This window comes from Metopolophium dirhodum, chromosome 1 (assembly GCF_019925205.1).
Source record: "Metopolophium dirhodum isolate CAU chromosome 1, ASM1992520v1, whole genome shotgun sequence".
Lineage (NCBI taxonomy): Eukaryota > Metazoa > Arthropoda > Insecta > Hemiptera > Aphididae > Metopolophium > Metopolophium dirhodum.
Window position 1 is genome coordinate 29,130,982 of NC_083560.1, and position 17,431 is coordinate 29,148,412.

A 17,431-nucleotide genomic window follows, 5' to 3' on the forward strand; every position below is an offset into this window, starting at 1 on the left:
AAAATGTTGAATGAAAAATTCAACTAAACTTCAACCAAATTACGAAGAGATAATAATCATCAAATAAATTCAACATTATCATCAAAAAAAAATCATTGCTGTTAAACTGTCAAAAAAATAATAGTACCTATGAAAAAATCTAAAATTTAAATGTATATTTTATGTAAATAAATAAATATTTTTTAAGACACATTCTCAATTTTGTCTTTATTATTTAGCATAATAAAAAAAAAGTACGTGTGTGAAGTTAGCCCCCCCCCCCCACTTTACTAAAAAAACTTTCAAAATATTTGTAATCTAATTTTTTTAATTTGTATCTATTTTTAACCAACTTTTCAAAATGTATGTAACTTCGTAGTTTAAAAGTTACAACTGATTTCTCAATGAGGGGCCAACTTCACGTCAGCCCCCCCCCCCACTTTCACCAAATCGATTGAAATTAAATCCATAATTTTCCTTTTAATTTGAACCATTTGTAACCGAATTTTTAAATTTTGTGACCTCGTTGTACCAGAGTTATGACCATTTTCACATGATGGGGTAGACCTCCTAACCAACAAAAATAGCTTTTGACCCTCGTATAAAGTTAGCGGTATAAACAACCATAATCGACAAATTATAAGTATTTTTGTTTTTACCCCATATTTTATAAAGTATTTGAGTGCTTTATAAGTGATGCACATATTTTGTCTAAGAAATTATTTGATATTATTTATGTTATAATAGGTATAATAAACAATATTATAGTTCACATTTATTTTAGGGCATAGGTAGTACACGTTCTGACTCCTAAATTAAAAAGAAGTATAAGTATAAAATCACAGTTCAACAAAATGTGTAGTTAAATCTAATAAAAAAATGAATACTTATATACCTATTTCTTCACGGTCATAGACACGTCGCGACACGATCATCAGACGTCAATCGGTGCGTCAATTAAATACCGATTACCAAATACCGAGACAACTTTAGTGGTAATATTATATTTTTTTTTTATTTATAAGTGAAATAACATCAAATATAAATATAAGATGTTTTCTGATATATAGGTACAACGTATTTCTACAAAATAAAGAGTGATTGGGAAAATATACAATTATTTTTATCATATTTTGAATTTATTGTAATTAATATAATTTTTATTAAAAAATACGTTTATGAATTTCCAACTGAAAAATAATTTACAAAATTTCAAGTGTTAACGTAACGTGGTTAATCGTTTTAAAAATACAACAAAATATCAAAAATCGATTAATGGGAATACGTTAGGTACAAGTGTACAACACTTATATAAGTTTTAATATGATATAATATTACAATGAAAATCTTCTCTACATCGTGTTTTACATGCAAAAAAAAGAAAAAGCAGGTCCCCTAGCGAATGGTGTCGTTACCTATACCGGTCTCCCGAGGCACTATCAAAGTTTTAAACTTCCCTTCGAAGCGGCACAAGTGGAAGCACCTTATCTTCTCTACATCGTGGCTCCCACCAATCTCGAGTAGGTACATATCAACGCTAAATTTATAGAAGTGACATTACAACGACATTGATAACTAGTAACTATAGGTACTGGTTTGTAACCAATGTCATGATAGTTACAAAATTATTGTACACTATCATAATAATTTGGCAAAAGATAAAAACATTTAATTTTTAAAGTTAGGGGTACCTTTTATTAAGTGTCTAAGTACTTTATATACTAATCAAATGATTTAATTTAAATTATTTGGACATTTTATATACTCCCCGTCATTGTTTAGTTATAACTTATAATATTGTGTAAATATTATACTATTATGTTTTATTATGACTACACTTTTACGCGTTGTAATGCGTAAATTACGTATCTCGTATTCATGTGTATTAAATTATTGTATTTTTTAATTATTCTTTAATAATACAAAGTAGGTATTTTACGTTTCAAATACAATATATGACTCCTGAAAAAAAATTAGTTCTAGTTTGATTTATATTTGCATGTGTACTGAAATTGTTATTTTTTTTTTATAACTAGTTATTGTATTTAATTTTTATACAAAGTATTGATTTAATAGAAATTAGTATTAGTATTGATACAGTCAGGTTACAAATTTTGAAAAGTTGGTTACAAATGGTTACAAATAAAGGAAAATTATGAATTTAATTTCAATCGTTTTGGTGAAAGTGAGGGGGGGGGCTGACGTGAATTTGGCCCCTCATTGAGAAATTAGTTGTAACTTTTAAACTACAAAGTTACATACATTTTAAAAAATTGGTTAAAAATAGTTACAAATTAAAAAAATAGGTTACAAATATAGAAGATAAAGTGCTTCCACTTGTGCCATTTCGAAGGGAAGTTTAAAACTTTGATAGTGCCTCGGGAGACCGGTATAGGTAACGACACCATTCGCTAGGGGACCTGTTTTTTCTTTTTTTTTGCATGTAAAACACAGAAGATTTTCATTGTAATATAATATCATATTGTGAAGTTAAAACTTATATAAGTGTTGTACCTAACGTATTCCCATTAATCGATTTTTGATATTTTGTTGTATTTTTAAAATAATTAACCACGTTACGTTAACACTTTTTGTAAATTATTTTTCAGATGGAAATTCATAAACGTTTTTTTTTAATAAAAATTATATTAATTACAATAAATTCAAAATATGATAAAAATAATTGTATATTTTCCCAATCACTCTTTATTTTGTAGAATTACGTTGTACCTATATATCAGAAAAACATCTTATATTTATATTTGATGTTATTTCACTTATAAATAAAAAAAAATATAATATTACCACTAAAGTTGTCTCGGTATTTGGTAATCGGTATTTAATCGGAACAAGCTCGACGCACCGATTGACGTCTGATGATCGTGTCGCGACGCTGTGACCGTGAAGAAATAGGTATATAAGTATTCATTTTTTTTATTAGTTTTAACTACACATTTTGTTGAACGGTGATTTTATACTTATATTGCTTTTTAATTTAGGAGTCAGAACTTGTACTACCTATGCCCTAAAATAAATGTGAACTATAATATTGTTTATTATACCTATTATAACATAAATAATATCAAATAATTTCCTAGACAAAATATGTGTATCACTTACAAAGCACTCAAATACTTAATAAAATATGCGGTAAAAACAAAAATACTTATAATTTGTCGATTATGGCGTGTACCGATTTTGGTAATATTGATAGTAAAAATCTGCGTTGTCCCTGTCTTACAAACAAGTAACATACCAAATTTATGCTCAGAAATTCACGTATTATGCCATTAACTTAAAAATTAGAGTGAATCAACCTATTATAAAACTTGATGGTAAGAACATTATCTGTGTTTATTTGGATGCTTTTTTTTATTATAATTCAGTGTTTAAATGAGTTATGACTTATGATCATTTTTAATTTACATTCGTTATACATGCATAACTCACTTAATAACTGAATTATCGTAAAAAAATTTCAAACAGAACTCAGATAATGCTATCACCATTAAGTTTCATAATAGGTCGATTTACTCTAATTTTTAAGCTAATAGCATAAAACGTGAATTTCTGAGCGTAAATTATGTGTGTTACGCGTTTGTAAGACGGAGACATCACATGCGGGTGTGGCGTCCTCTTAATTTTATTAATTAAAAATAGCATATTATTAAGTTATTTCATCGAAACCGGGACGATGCTCGACGCGACGCTGACGATTGCTGATAATTGATAAACAACCTATGCGGGTATTAATACTTATTATTAATATTACATTTATTACCATCGTTCCAAGTTATGATAGCAAAATACTAAATTAAATTGTAAAATTTTACGAATTTAATTTAATTTTTAACACGGAATAAGTCTTATGGTACTTTTGTTTTATTAGGTATTTGGATTCAACATATTACATTTGGTTATTGTTTATTAGCTTAGTGTACGTTCATATATTTGTATATAATCAGATACATATTATAATTTTAAATATAGTTGTGTACTGTAAATGGTAGGCATTAAGAAAATAAAACAAAAATTATTTACTATTTTATACTATCATTGATTATAAATATTATAATGTATAATAGACAATTATTGTAGCACTATATATTCATATATATTTAGCATTTATACGTATATATACATAGTATTTATAGGCAGTAAATGATATAATATAATAAACTGGCAACTGTGTGTTGATATTGAACGTTTATCTTGCCAGCTGTTCTACGCGATGGTGAAGAACATTCTGAGTGTGCAAGATGGCGACGAGTGAGTGCGAGGCAGCAAGAGCGGTGGGCGTATGACGGCTCGCAAAGAGGCGGTCACAATGGATGGTCAAGGACGGCGGGTTAAGTGCCCGTATTACAATCGTTAAACTAAGGTTAAACCACCGAATTCGGTTGGTAAAATCAGTGGGTTAAGCGAGGTTTAAACTATGATTGTAAAACGGGCCCTTAGGCTGGTCCACGAAGCGGTGGATCGTACGCGTCTACAGACCGGCTGGTCCTGGATGTCGGATCTCGGAAATTCCTCGGAAGGATTTGGATGGTTATTGTTTTGCAATTTTAACTCGTAATGCAGGCTGAACAGCCATTGTCGTGTCGTAAGCTGCAGCGTGAACATCGACCGTACACATATTATAAAAGGGTTAGAGGAAAGTACGTTCTGTGTTATTACCGTAGTGGTACTCTTCGCTGTACGCCGTTATCGTTAACAGCCGTAATATTATTATTGTTTTTTTTTCATCCCTAAAAGTTATTAAAATTGACAACAAAGGCCATTAGTTAAAGTATATTATTATTGCTTTATAATAAATCATTTGGGGGGGGGGGGGGAGGGGGCCTTTTCGAAGTGATATGCGAAAGCAGTTCCGTCCCCGGTTTAAAAGGCGTATGAAATATAACATATTATTATATTATATTGTCTACACATTACACAGGCAGCTGAGATATGAAGATATATGTTGGTATTCGTAATTGTGTACATTGTATCATATTGTGTTAGGTCAGTGTGTGTGAAATTAGGGACGGTCGTAGTATGGTAGGTGGTGGCGGCAACAGTTGGCGGGGTAGTGGTGGTGACGATGACAGCGGTGGTGGTGGTGGTAACTGGTAATCCGCCGCCGCTGCCGCCGCCGCCGTACGTCACGACAAGTATGAAACGTATAGCGCTGCACCACAGAAACTAGTTTAGCAGTATCCAGCGCCGCATTCCAGTGAACGGTCCAGCGTACGCGGGACCCTCCGACATATTATTATACACAGGTAAATATTCATTTTTTCGTCACAAATGTTTTATTTATTTATTGGAATTTATTTCGGAGCAGGTGCGGTACGCATTTATACCCCGAGTACAGTGGCATATCTCACGAATACACTAAACACAATCGAATGGCGGAAGACGGGATGGCGGTCGGAGCGTTGTCGTTATTGGGACATATCGTGGTTACCAAGATAATTGCCATGCTCGTCCTGGGCCTCGGATCGTTCGTGCTGGGCGTGTTACCCATGAAATTCATTTCCAGAAAATGGTGGTACCCAAACGGGGATCCATCGCAACAAACCGGCGGCCACTCGCACCCCGGACACTCGCACCCTGGGCACTCGGCCACCGATTCGTCACTACTAGTCTCACTGCTGTTGTGCTTCGGTGGTGGCGTGTTGCTATTCACCACGCTCTTACACCTGCAGCCAGAAGTCCGGGAGGGTGTCACCCAGTTACAGCACGACGGTCAGCTGTTTGACGGCTACGGCTCTGAGAACCTAGGCGATCTTATATTTTGTACCGGGTTCTTCTTGGTATTTATTATCGACCAGATAGTGCACACCGTGCTGGACAGCTGGTACGTAGACAACGAGCCTAGCGAGGAGGTACTGCATCGGTCGATGAGCCTGAGGCGGCGTACTCCATCGTCGAGACCATCCACTTTGCAGACACCTACTGAACCACCGGCCACTTCCGCTGTCAAGGAACACCTGAACGAGTCAAGTGAGGAACGGTACCGGCCAATTTTCCAGGAAGTGGCACCGCCCAGCAGGCCAGGGGCTAAACAACGGCAGGTGACGTGTGACGGTGCTGATGCGGAAAAACAGGCTTCGTGGTCACGGAAAGTGAGAAGACCAGCTGGACAGTCGTTTCGTGGCCTGTTTGCCGTTCTGGCCCTATCGTTTCACGAGGTGTTTGAAGGCCTGGCCATTGGGTTGGAAGAGCGCGTCGACCACACATGGTACCTGTTATTTGCCGTAGCCACGCACAAGCTCATCATCGCCTTCTGCATCGGCTTGGAACTGGCCTGGTTGGAGACCAAGAGGGCCATTCTCATAATTTACGTAGCCACGTTTGCTATCGTCACACCAGTGGGAATCGCTATTGGCATGTTGCTCGTACACTTTGGTGACGATGGTTCTGTTGATGGAACGCCCAGACTGTTGGCCGTCGTTCTCCAGGGGCTGGCCGCCGGCACTCTCTTGTATGTCGTGTTCTTCGAGGTGCTCGCCAGACACAAACAATCGGGATTCTCGCACCTCATGGCCATAATCCTTGGATTCTCCGTTATGTTGGTGCTGCAGATGATAAGTGAGTACCTAAACGGTTTTTAAATACATAAGACTCGAATTAAAATTATCAATTATTTGTAATAAAAAATCTCGTGCTGTTCAATATTACAATATATACCTGTAATGTAGGCCCTGACCTAACAGCAGTAGAACAAAATATCAAAATTTTAGTCAACATTATAGATAATAATGTGCATGTATAAAGTGTGTATATTATCACAAGCCAGGACAAGTTATTGATAATTTTTAATTGAATTAAGTTAAGTTATCCTATTCCTAACTTGTTTTTTTAGCTCAGTTAAGTTCAAAGTTATATGAAAAATACGGTTTACTTTTAATTTATAAATGGTCAGTAATATAGTTCAAAATAATAAAAAGTAAATGTTTATGCAACTCGTATCATCAATCATAATTGTATTATATTTACTCAACAAAAATACTTCGTCAACTACGTGTAAAAACTTCGATAATTATTTATAATAACGTTGTATGTACTTGCCGAAGTGCGATAATTTAATACAAATTATTTTAACTACGATTAGCGGCTACTCATATTTACAACAATAACTAAACATATTATAATTATGAAATAAACATAGACATCACAATTTTATATTTGTATAATATTAACATAACACTATTAAAGTTAAATTATTTGTATTAAATTATCGCACTTCATCAAGTACAAACAATTTATAATGATTTTAACAAACTACTTAGCCATTATTTACTTTTAAATTAAATTAAATTACTTGATATTACAACTTTTTTAAGTTTTCTAGCGAGGTTAAACTCTGGACTGTGGAGACGAAATATCTTTGTTGTTTTATGGATTGAGTAAATAAATAATATGGTATCATATTATTAATATATTAATATATATATTATAGGTATGCATATACCTTATGAATATTTCTGAAAAACTATAACGTAAATATATTTAGATTCACGAGTTTTGTATTATTGCATTTCACCCATTTATCACTTTGATGAATAATACTTGTATAATGGGCTGACGTCATTGAATTACCGTGGTGGCAATATATACATTTTTTTCTTTAATATTTTACGTCTGGGTTGGTGGTTAAAGCTTCATAATTAGGTCGTTGATTTTCGTAGTTGGGTCTGACCATAATTGTATTTGTAAAAATATATATTTATTTGTTTTAACTATATGTGTAAGGGGGCAATAAGTCGGACAACTTGCAAACCTAACTCCGTCAATCATAACTTGTATCGAAATAGTTTCAAACATAGGAGTGGTGGATCCAGTTTTTTTTTTTTTTTGGGGGGGGGGGGGTCTAAGTTGTATGACAAAAATATTTAAAAATGGCACAATTTATAAACCTAGATGATATTCCAATGGGGGGGGGGGGGGGAGCAGGCAGATAAGGAATATTATTTTTTTAGTTTTATTTAAAACTGTTGTAAGTACACATTTATATACCTTGTGAGATAAATATTGGGCGTCGGCGAACTGGAGCTAACACCATTGTGAGACTATCTGTTAAATCACATTTTAGGAATTCCCAAACACATTAGATCACTTATAGGTACTTTACACAAACGTATAAAATATTATGTTCTTATAATGTGTCTAGACTAACTATAATAAATGTAGAATGTGAAGGATATACAAAACTCCGATAACTAATTAACAAATGTTTTATACTAATGCGTAAGTATAAAACGTAAGACTCCAATCCACTAAAATAACTTTAATTTTTAAAATATTTTTTTTTCATACTAATTATTTTATTGGTGTATATAAAATTACAAATAATTAATTGAAACAGTTTATTTGAAATGTTAGAGTAAAACTAATATCTCAATTTAATAAGTTAGACTTACATAAATCTAATGTTCTTGATAAAAAGGTACCTAGGTACTTTGATAAGTTTTAGACAAAAAACGTATAGTACATTATTTCCCAAATACATTTAATTGGATGGTGTGAGACTGAAAATTTTTTTTTTATCATTGCGGTAGTTTATTTTTATTATTCATCAGTCTATGTAAAATTGTAAACATTTACATTTTAATGGTTTAAGATAATTTATTATAAATAGATAGTGACAGTTTGTAATATGTGTGTTGTTTAGTTTAACGTAGAGAATTATGCATTCATTAATTATGATCAAACCTGTCAATTATTATTCGAATTACGAAATTCTGTATATTTTATTTACACTTCAATAAATGCATTCATACCTATTAGGTAGGTTCTTGTTTTTAATATATTCAATGACGTGTGGACTGGAATAACCGTTACCTACACATAGATACGTAGATTATATTATACATTGTATCTACCTATGACTCATGTAAAAAAAAAAACAAGAAAATAAAAACGAATGATAATTTAGGTATATTTATATATTTATATATTTCTTACGTTATTATTTGCTGTTTGAACAATAGTGTGTGTGTATTATATAACAATATTACATCACATTAATTGGTCTGATCGCTTTAATTATATTTTGTTTTAACAGAAAATACGTGAACTTTTTTTTCTCTTGTTGTAGATTCAATAGATCAGGGGTGGCAACTAACCTTAACTTTGGGATCCGCAAATTTATAAAGTTAATTCGAGATGAGCCACATTGTAAAAAAATGTTTATAAAATGAAGATACCTACATTTTTCATTTTAAATCAAATGAAAGAATATTTATTTTTTATAGTACAAAAAACATTACTTTTATTGAATATTGACATTATTATTAAAATTATTGTTGTTTTACTTATGAGAAGAGGTTTACCGAGTGTTTATTTTTTCTGTAAGTTTTTTGAAATCTGGCTGATAATTTGTAAGTGCAGTTCGTACAAGTTCACTTAAATGTTCATCATTTAGTTCAGATCGATGTTTAGATTTAATACATTTTAGATTAGAGTACAACGATTCACATACATAAGTAGTGCCAAAGATTGAAATAAGTCTTATAGCACACTCATTTGTTAGTGGATATTTGTATGGTAGAAACGCCACTTCGTTTGAGTCCTTTTAGTCCTTCATCCTTTTGCAGTTCTAGTAGCTCCAAATCTACAGCTGCTGTATCCTTTGTTATTGGTGATGAAATAGAATAGCCATCGCTCACAATATCAACAGCAAATGAATTTTCCAGGAATGAAAATGAAGGTTTAAGTGATCTCAAGTCATTAAATCTGCGATTGATTTCTTCAGCAAGGCCTGACATCTTACACAAGTATCCTTCAGTTTTCACCGGAATGTCGGGAAGGCTTTCACTAATTTTCTTCAAACATTCGAAAAGAGCAAATGTTTTAGTCGAAGGTCTTTCGTAAAAAGCCTTAACTTGTTATGAAAGCTAAATATAGTCTGGGCCATATCAGAAATGAGTTTTTCCTTTTCTTGTAAAGATAACATGTTAAGAGTTTGTAAATATTGAAGCACATCTGTAAAAAAAGCCAAACAACCATTGAGATTCATTAAGTTAGTTTTGCGCGATAACAGCAATCTTGTTGTTATCGTCATCGACTCTGGCGCGGTTGAAACATACAGTGATTATTTTTGGCTTCTGCCGTACCAATCTATACCGAAATGACAACGAAACCGATGGCAATAAAAACTACTATCTTACGGTTCTAATGAAATTATATATTTATTAATTTTAGTCAAAATTTGGTTCAAGAGCCGCACGAAATTGATGTTATATTATAATGTTTTTTATAAAATATATTAAAATATATGAAATTTTGGGCCAAATAATATAACTAAAATATTTCCTAATTATTTACACAACTTTTAAAAATATTTTGACAACTATATTATTTTCCTAAAAAAATTTTTACCATATTTTGGAAATATTTTTATGCTATATCGGAAGGAAGTACTCCACGCTCCACGTAGATACCTATAATTATTAGATTACCTTATTTAATATTTTTTTTTACTTATTGAGGTTGTAAATAAAACAAATATTAAGAACCGATATTATAATACATTTTATATAAGAAAAAATATTATAACATTAAGATAAGTTAAGTTAAAGACCATATTGTATATTTTAAAAATAAATAATTTGTTAAGAGGACGTCACACCCGCATTGTTGTCTCCGTCTAACAAGTGTACAACATAATAAAAACTGTTTTGCGCGGGACAACTTTTATATTTCTGTGTTTGTAGTAGTAGCTCCAATTTTTTTGAACATTTACGGTAAAAAATTATCAATGCAACAGCGTGCTTATATGTCAGATAACATAAATACTATAAAAGTTATTTACTTCTAAACATTACGTATTTTTGATTTTTTTATTTTCTTATATAAAATGACTGGACAGAGCTATTAAAAAAAAAAATACACTGTTGCACAGATAAAGTTCTTCTTTACGTGTTGTGATAATTTGGTAGTTCTACTTCTACAACAAATAAGGTGCGAGAAAAATTGTCTCACGCAAAACAATTTTTGCTATGTTGTACATTTGTAAAACGGAGAAAACACATTCAGGTGTGACGTCCTCTTAAGTGGACGCTACACAGATTTGTGTTGTCTCATGCAAGTGCGTAACATAGTAAATTTACGCTCAGCTACGTTTGACTCCGTTGGTTTAAAAATTAGAGTGAATCGACCTATTATGGAACTTGATAATAAGAACATTATCTATGTTTGTATGTTGGCCTTTTAAGGTAAAATTTTTGTTTTTAAGGGAGTTATGAGTATTTTTAGTTTACTTACGCTATATTGTATACGCATGCCCTGCTACAAAACTGAACTATCGTAAAAAAACGTTCTTATAAACATTTATTAGCTGTTATTGATTTATGTATTAAAATTAAATTAATATTTCAATAAAAGTATTCATTACTTTTTGGCAGGTAATGAAAAGTTTCAAAACATTACAATTAAACAACCTTTGAAAATTTTCTAATTTCATGATAAGTTTTGAAAATGTTCAGTCTTACATCTCTGGCATATTTTAATGATTTTAATGATTTGTCACCATTGTACAGAGGTTGACAAACACCGAACTCTTTAAGTGGACATGTTGTCTACACCTTAGAAGTACGTAACATAGCAAATGTACGCTCAGCAGATCACGTTTACCTCTGCTAGTTTAAAAGTTAGAATGAATCGACCTATTATGAAAATTAGTGGTAAGAACAATACTGCCATTACCCAAACAACTCAATCGGAACTAATAAACACCCAAAAAAATATTGACTTCATGTGGGTACCTTCCCATGTAGGCATAAAAGGAAACGAAATGGCCGACGAAGCAGCCTCCTTAGCTAGTCAAAACGTACACGACATCACCATTGATAAAATATCTTCCAACGACATTTTCACATCAATTAGACACAAAACCCTCAAGTCATGGCAACACATCTGGGACTCCACCTCCCCAACAAACAAACTAAAGTACATAAAAAGTTCAATTAAACAATGGTATACTCCCCTGAACCTCAGCCGACGTCAAAATATTGCCATCACTTGCATCAGAATCGGTCACACGTTTCTAACACACTCCTTCCTTATCAGCAAAGACCAACCCCCTATATGCAACACATACCAAACTCGCATCACTATAAGACATATTTTCGAAGAATGCCCAATATACGAGCCAACTCGCACACTCCTCAACCTCCCTCCCAACACTAAAGAAGCCCTCAACGAAGAATCTACTCAAAAAATCATCCAATTCATTACCATAGACAAACTTATTAATAAAATATAAACTAAGCCCATATATAATTGTAAACTTACTTAAATAACCTTTAATCAAATATGTCAATTCAACCTATAACTACTGTAATCTAATCTAATAATGTTATACTTTTTATTTTTATTTTATATTTTTTTTTTTTGTCACTGTCGGCTAATAACCATAGCTGTTGAAGCCTGTAAACCTTTAAATAAATAAAAAAAAAAAAAAAACAATACTGCCGTCCCAAGAAAAAATGCCGTAAATCGAAAAAAAAAATGAGATCATACGTTTAATGTTATAGTTCTACATGTTTTTCCTAAATAAAAATGCCATAACTATTATTATTTATCCAGAATTTTATGTTCATAAGAAAACAATATTGCTGCAATAGTAATAAAATATAATCGGTGCTTAGCATAAACGCCGTAACAACAGTTTGCTTAGAAATATTGCCGTAAGTTTTGTTTAAAACGCGGCGTTTTTACTTAGCATTTCTCCATAGTCTATATTTGCGGCGTTGTTGTTTAGGAAACCGGTTGCCATTAAGCCGTATCGCACGTATCTTATATATATAATTTTAAATTACTGATAATTTTTGGAAATGTTGGTGTCATTATACATCGGACAAATATTATTTTTCGTTCAGTTATCGATGAACCTTGTCTCGAATATTTTACACACAGTTTTAATTTTTGACGTAATCAAAAGCCGTAATCAGAATTGCGGCATTTTTGCTTAGGACGGCAAAATATGTATCGGTGTTTGTATGTTGGTTTTTTACGATTATTCAGATTTTAAGTGAGTTATGAGCATTTTTAATTTACGGTATATTATATAATGCATAACTTCCTAAAACATTGAACTAGTTCTCGTAAAATCCGACATACGAACACAGATAATGTCCTTACCGTCAAGTTTCATAATAGGTCGATTATAATTAATAATTAATTTACATTAATTTACAATGTACATACAATATGAATGATCGTGTTGTAAAATGTATTAATGTACGGTGATTAACATAAGGGACCACAAGATTACAGCTCGTCTAATATATAAACATATTTATAATAACACGTCTGTGGAGACAGTATTTTGATAACTCTATAATCTAAAGTGGTTTTGATTATACATACACATATTTGTGTTTGATTTTATATTTTTATATTAATTAATAATTATATAACTTTTCAGGTCACCACAGTCATAGCCACAGTCATAGCCACGGCACAGATGACAACTTTCAGCATTTCGATCATGAGAATACATCGTATGAACATACATTTTATGAACACGCACATCACGACCACAATCATTGACATGGTGGTCACGATTAAAACTTTTAAATTATTCAAATTCAGTATTTTACTAAGCTCAACGATTATTTGATTTCAATAGTTCTTATGTAGTATTTGAAAAACAGATTTTTAAGTATTATTATTATTAGTAAACATTTTTTAACATTTGTAGAAAGTAGTTTGGGTGTTGGTAGCTATTATAATTATGTTTATTTTATTAAAATAAATATTTTATTCATTATACTTATTATAACCTTTGTTGTATTTCATATGAGTAGTTATTTAAAAATGTGGATCTTATAAAAAATGGTCGGTAAATATAAAAGAAATTAATAAATTATAAATATAAAATTATAATTTTAATAAATCGGTTGATTTTTTCGATTTTATTAAAAAAATGTCAATAATAAATTGTTAAAATATAATATACAGTTCTAAATTTCATATTTATGAACTGTTGCACACAGGTAACTAGGATTTTGACGCTTTTATACGATGCGATTTTCGTCCTTTTCTAAGATTCAACTTATTTTTTTCTTATCATATTTTGGCGCTTATGTCTTCCACCGTCACCCAGCTTGTACTTTTCGTAAGCAGTTGATGAAAAACCACACAATATGATGTTAAACTCCCATTCAGAGCCTGCAATCGTTATAATCACGTTATGATTATAACGTTATATTTGACAAAAAACGATTGAAATTTGTCAAAACGTAATTATAACGGAAAGCGATAATCAAAAATAATTAAATATCGTAAAACAAAACATAACGATTAACAAAATATATATTATAAATATCATTAAATAAAACACAACGCAAAACGTAATTTATAGAATATCATAAAACGAAAAATAACGCAAAACGTAATTTATAGAATATCATTGAACTAAAAATAACGCAAAACGAAATATTTTAAAATCTATTTATTTAAAGTAAGGTCTAGTGGTTATGTAGAAACATTTATTTCATGCAAACAATTTAAGAATTGATAATATTATATTCTGTGTCCGGGCCATTACCTACCCACATTAGTTATTATTTTTAAATTTAATATTTATTAACATTTTTTAAATAACGATCAACGCAAAAATTGTGTAACGTTTTAATTGTAAATAACATAAAATGGAATTTTTTCTTCAAATGCCCATGCTCCCATTTTCAAATTTTTTCATCTATTAGCTGCTTTAGCATGGTTGAGGTCATATCTTGATCATTCAAAACTCGTATTGTAAACTCCAAATGTGGTGTGGAAATAATGCTGTCCGACGAATTTTTTTTGATTTTTTTTGATAGTTACCTACATATTGATTTTTAAAGTGTTACCCAGGCACAGTGTACATAATATCACCTTTTTACACTTGTATATGTCCGAACGAAATATGTCACAAGAAAGTAATAATATTAATTAATTACTGGTCAACGAGGCAATTTATTGGTTGTATTTAAAAATTATAAGTATAATACAAATATAAAATACGCGTCTGGTGAAATAAAATGGAGGTGCAATAACAAAAATGAATGAATATATATTACCTATATTATATCAATTGTATACTCTTAGCTGTTAGGTTAGTAATTTTTATATATATTTTGGCTTGATTTCGACATATTTTATTTATTATTTACGTAACGATTATATTTTAATGTGAACGATTATTAAAATTATGAATTTTTTTTAGTAATATATTATATTCATTTTATAGTGCTACTTAATTTTCTTCAATGGCGGAGTTTACATGAACCTAATTTTACCTGTGTTTTTTTTCTGGTGGAGTTTACATGAACCCAATTTTACCTGTGTTTTTTCTGGCGGAGTTTACACTAAAAAAAGGTACTCGTGGCGGAATTTACATGCGCCCATTTACATGTGTGATTTTAGAGTTACTTGTACCTTGGACGCAGTTTACAATCGCCGATTTCTCTCTCTTTCCCACACGATAAGTAAATAACAAATTTTTGTTCAGCAGAACCAATCTTGTTTTATTTGACGGTAAACTAGGTATCCACTATACCTACATATTTAATTAGTTAGTAATATTTAAATTTTAAACCAACACACGAAACTCACATATTAGGTATTTAATATTATAACTGCAGCCCTGCAGGCATATTAGTTAGGGAACCATTATAAGACAACTGACTCTGAAACACTTATAAACGTACAAATTGTTATTGCGAATGGCGATTTGTGATTCATTAATAATTTTATTGAACGCAGGTAGGTACTGGGCTTAATAATATTCTTATTTCTTATTATTGACAATGTTTTGTAGAACTATAATTTTATAATATTATATGTAATATAAATATAAATATTATACTACTAATAAGTAGTACCGAATACCTAACTTTATAATTATATTATACTGCTACTACTATAGATAAAATATCTATTGGGTTTTGGAACCAAAAAAAACCAAAATAACCTCTACATTAAAATATAGGTTTCGATTTCAGTTTCAGTTCCTAAAAAATTGAATTTATGGGTGCCAGCCCAGTTTTGGTCCTAAGATTTTCAAAAGGTTTCGGTCCAAAACCGATCGATTTTGGTACGGTACCAGTCCCTGATCCACACCCCCTCGGTCCCAATTAGTATTAACTGTATTATAATTTAATTTTTATTGAAGACATATTATTCCCTATTACACTGGACACAGGTACTGCAACATATTATGACTTATGCCCATTTTCAAATTTCAACTTTTTTCTCCAAAATAAATTATTAAATAAATATTACGTGTAATATATTTTTGAAAAATTTATAATTGTACAATTAATACATATCTGAAATCACTTTTGATATTATTATCTGACTGGCTGCGTATCGTAACATAACGGAAACGTTGTAGAAAAGCTATAGAAATATTGTGACGTATCGCAGAGAGAGAATGTTTTAAATTTTCGGGAACACCACCGTTGATTCTAAACAAAGTTGTTAATTATTTGTTAGTGTTTAGGGTAAAGGTTTGTATACATTCATTTTTGTCAACAATAGTTTTATATTCTGTGATAAATCCTACGTTTTATAACGATATCAGCAATATTAATTAAGATGAATTAAGATAAAGATAATAAGAGATTCAGATAGACTTACCACTTGGTTCCCCATCCAATTTCATATTTTATGATAGCTTACAATCTTTACATTAATATAGTGTAGAATTCGGTCGCACATATTATCTGCTCCATTCTTAGTTAAGACTATAAAAGTCCATTGTAAAGGCCATTATAGGTACGTGCGTACAAGACTTTAGGCCGTGTACTGAACATAAGCACATAATTCTAAACGTAAAAAAGGTGGGTAAGTGAATGTCGCTCTGCTGTACAGTAGGGTCACTGTGGGTCACTGTAATTGTGCGGGACGGGAGTGTACAAAAATAATACGCGCGCCCGGACACCAACTGGAATCTTTACACCACTAACACCTAAGTCCTAGAAATATGTAGAACAAGCTGGGTGTGTAATGGTGTAATAGCTCGAACAGTAGTGGTCGGGATCACCTAGCAATTACTGTCGGCTATGTAGTGCATGTTGTGTAATTATGTGTATTTGTGTATGAATATGTGTATGTGTGTAGGTGTGTATACAATTAAGCCTATGATAATACCAAATATATTTGATGATATTATTGTGAATAAAGTAATTTATATATAACCTATTTATGTGGAACCTTGTTTTTAAATGTTCAATCCTTAGCTATAAAAGTTGATTATTTTATAAAATTTGAACTACAAAATAATTATTAAATTTTAAATTTGATAAATTTTGTCAACATTTGAACTTTAAATGCTTATAAAAAAAATTGTGCCCTTGTATTTTTAATATTTTTAACTGCTATTGTAGCAATATATCAGGAGCCTTATATTAAATTTTCACGCTTTTTTACCCAACAAATAAAATTTTATTGATATTTATAGAAAAAAAAAACT

The 17,431-nt window shown here is 31.2% G+C and overlaps 1 protein-coding gene across 1 annotated transcript; it reads left to right on the plus strand.

Annotated features, from left to right (window-relative positions):
- The first annotated feature begins 5,360 nt into the window (after positions 1-5,360).
- LOC132937060 (zinc transporter ZIP1-like) lies at positions 5,361-13,632 on the plus strand. Its single transcript, XM_061003893.1, has 2 exons — positions 5,361-6,555; positions 13,397-13,632. Exons 1-2 carry the CDS (start codon positions 5,370-5,372, stop codon positions 13,519-13,521), a joined length of 1,311 nt encoding a protein of 436 aa, XP_060859876.1. The 5' UTR covers positions 5,361-5,369; the 3' UTR covers positions 13,522-13,632.
- Positions 13,633-17,431: the final 3,799 nt, after the last annotated feature.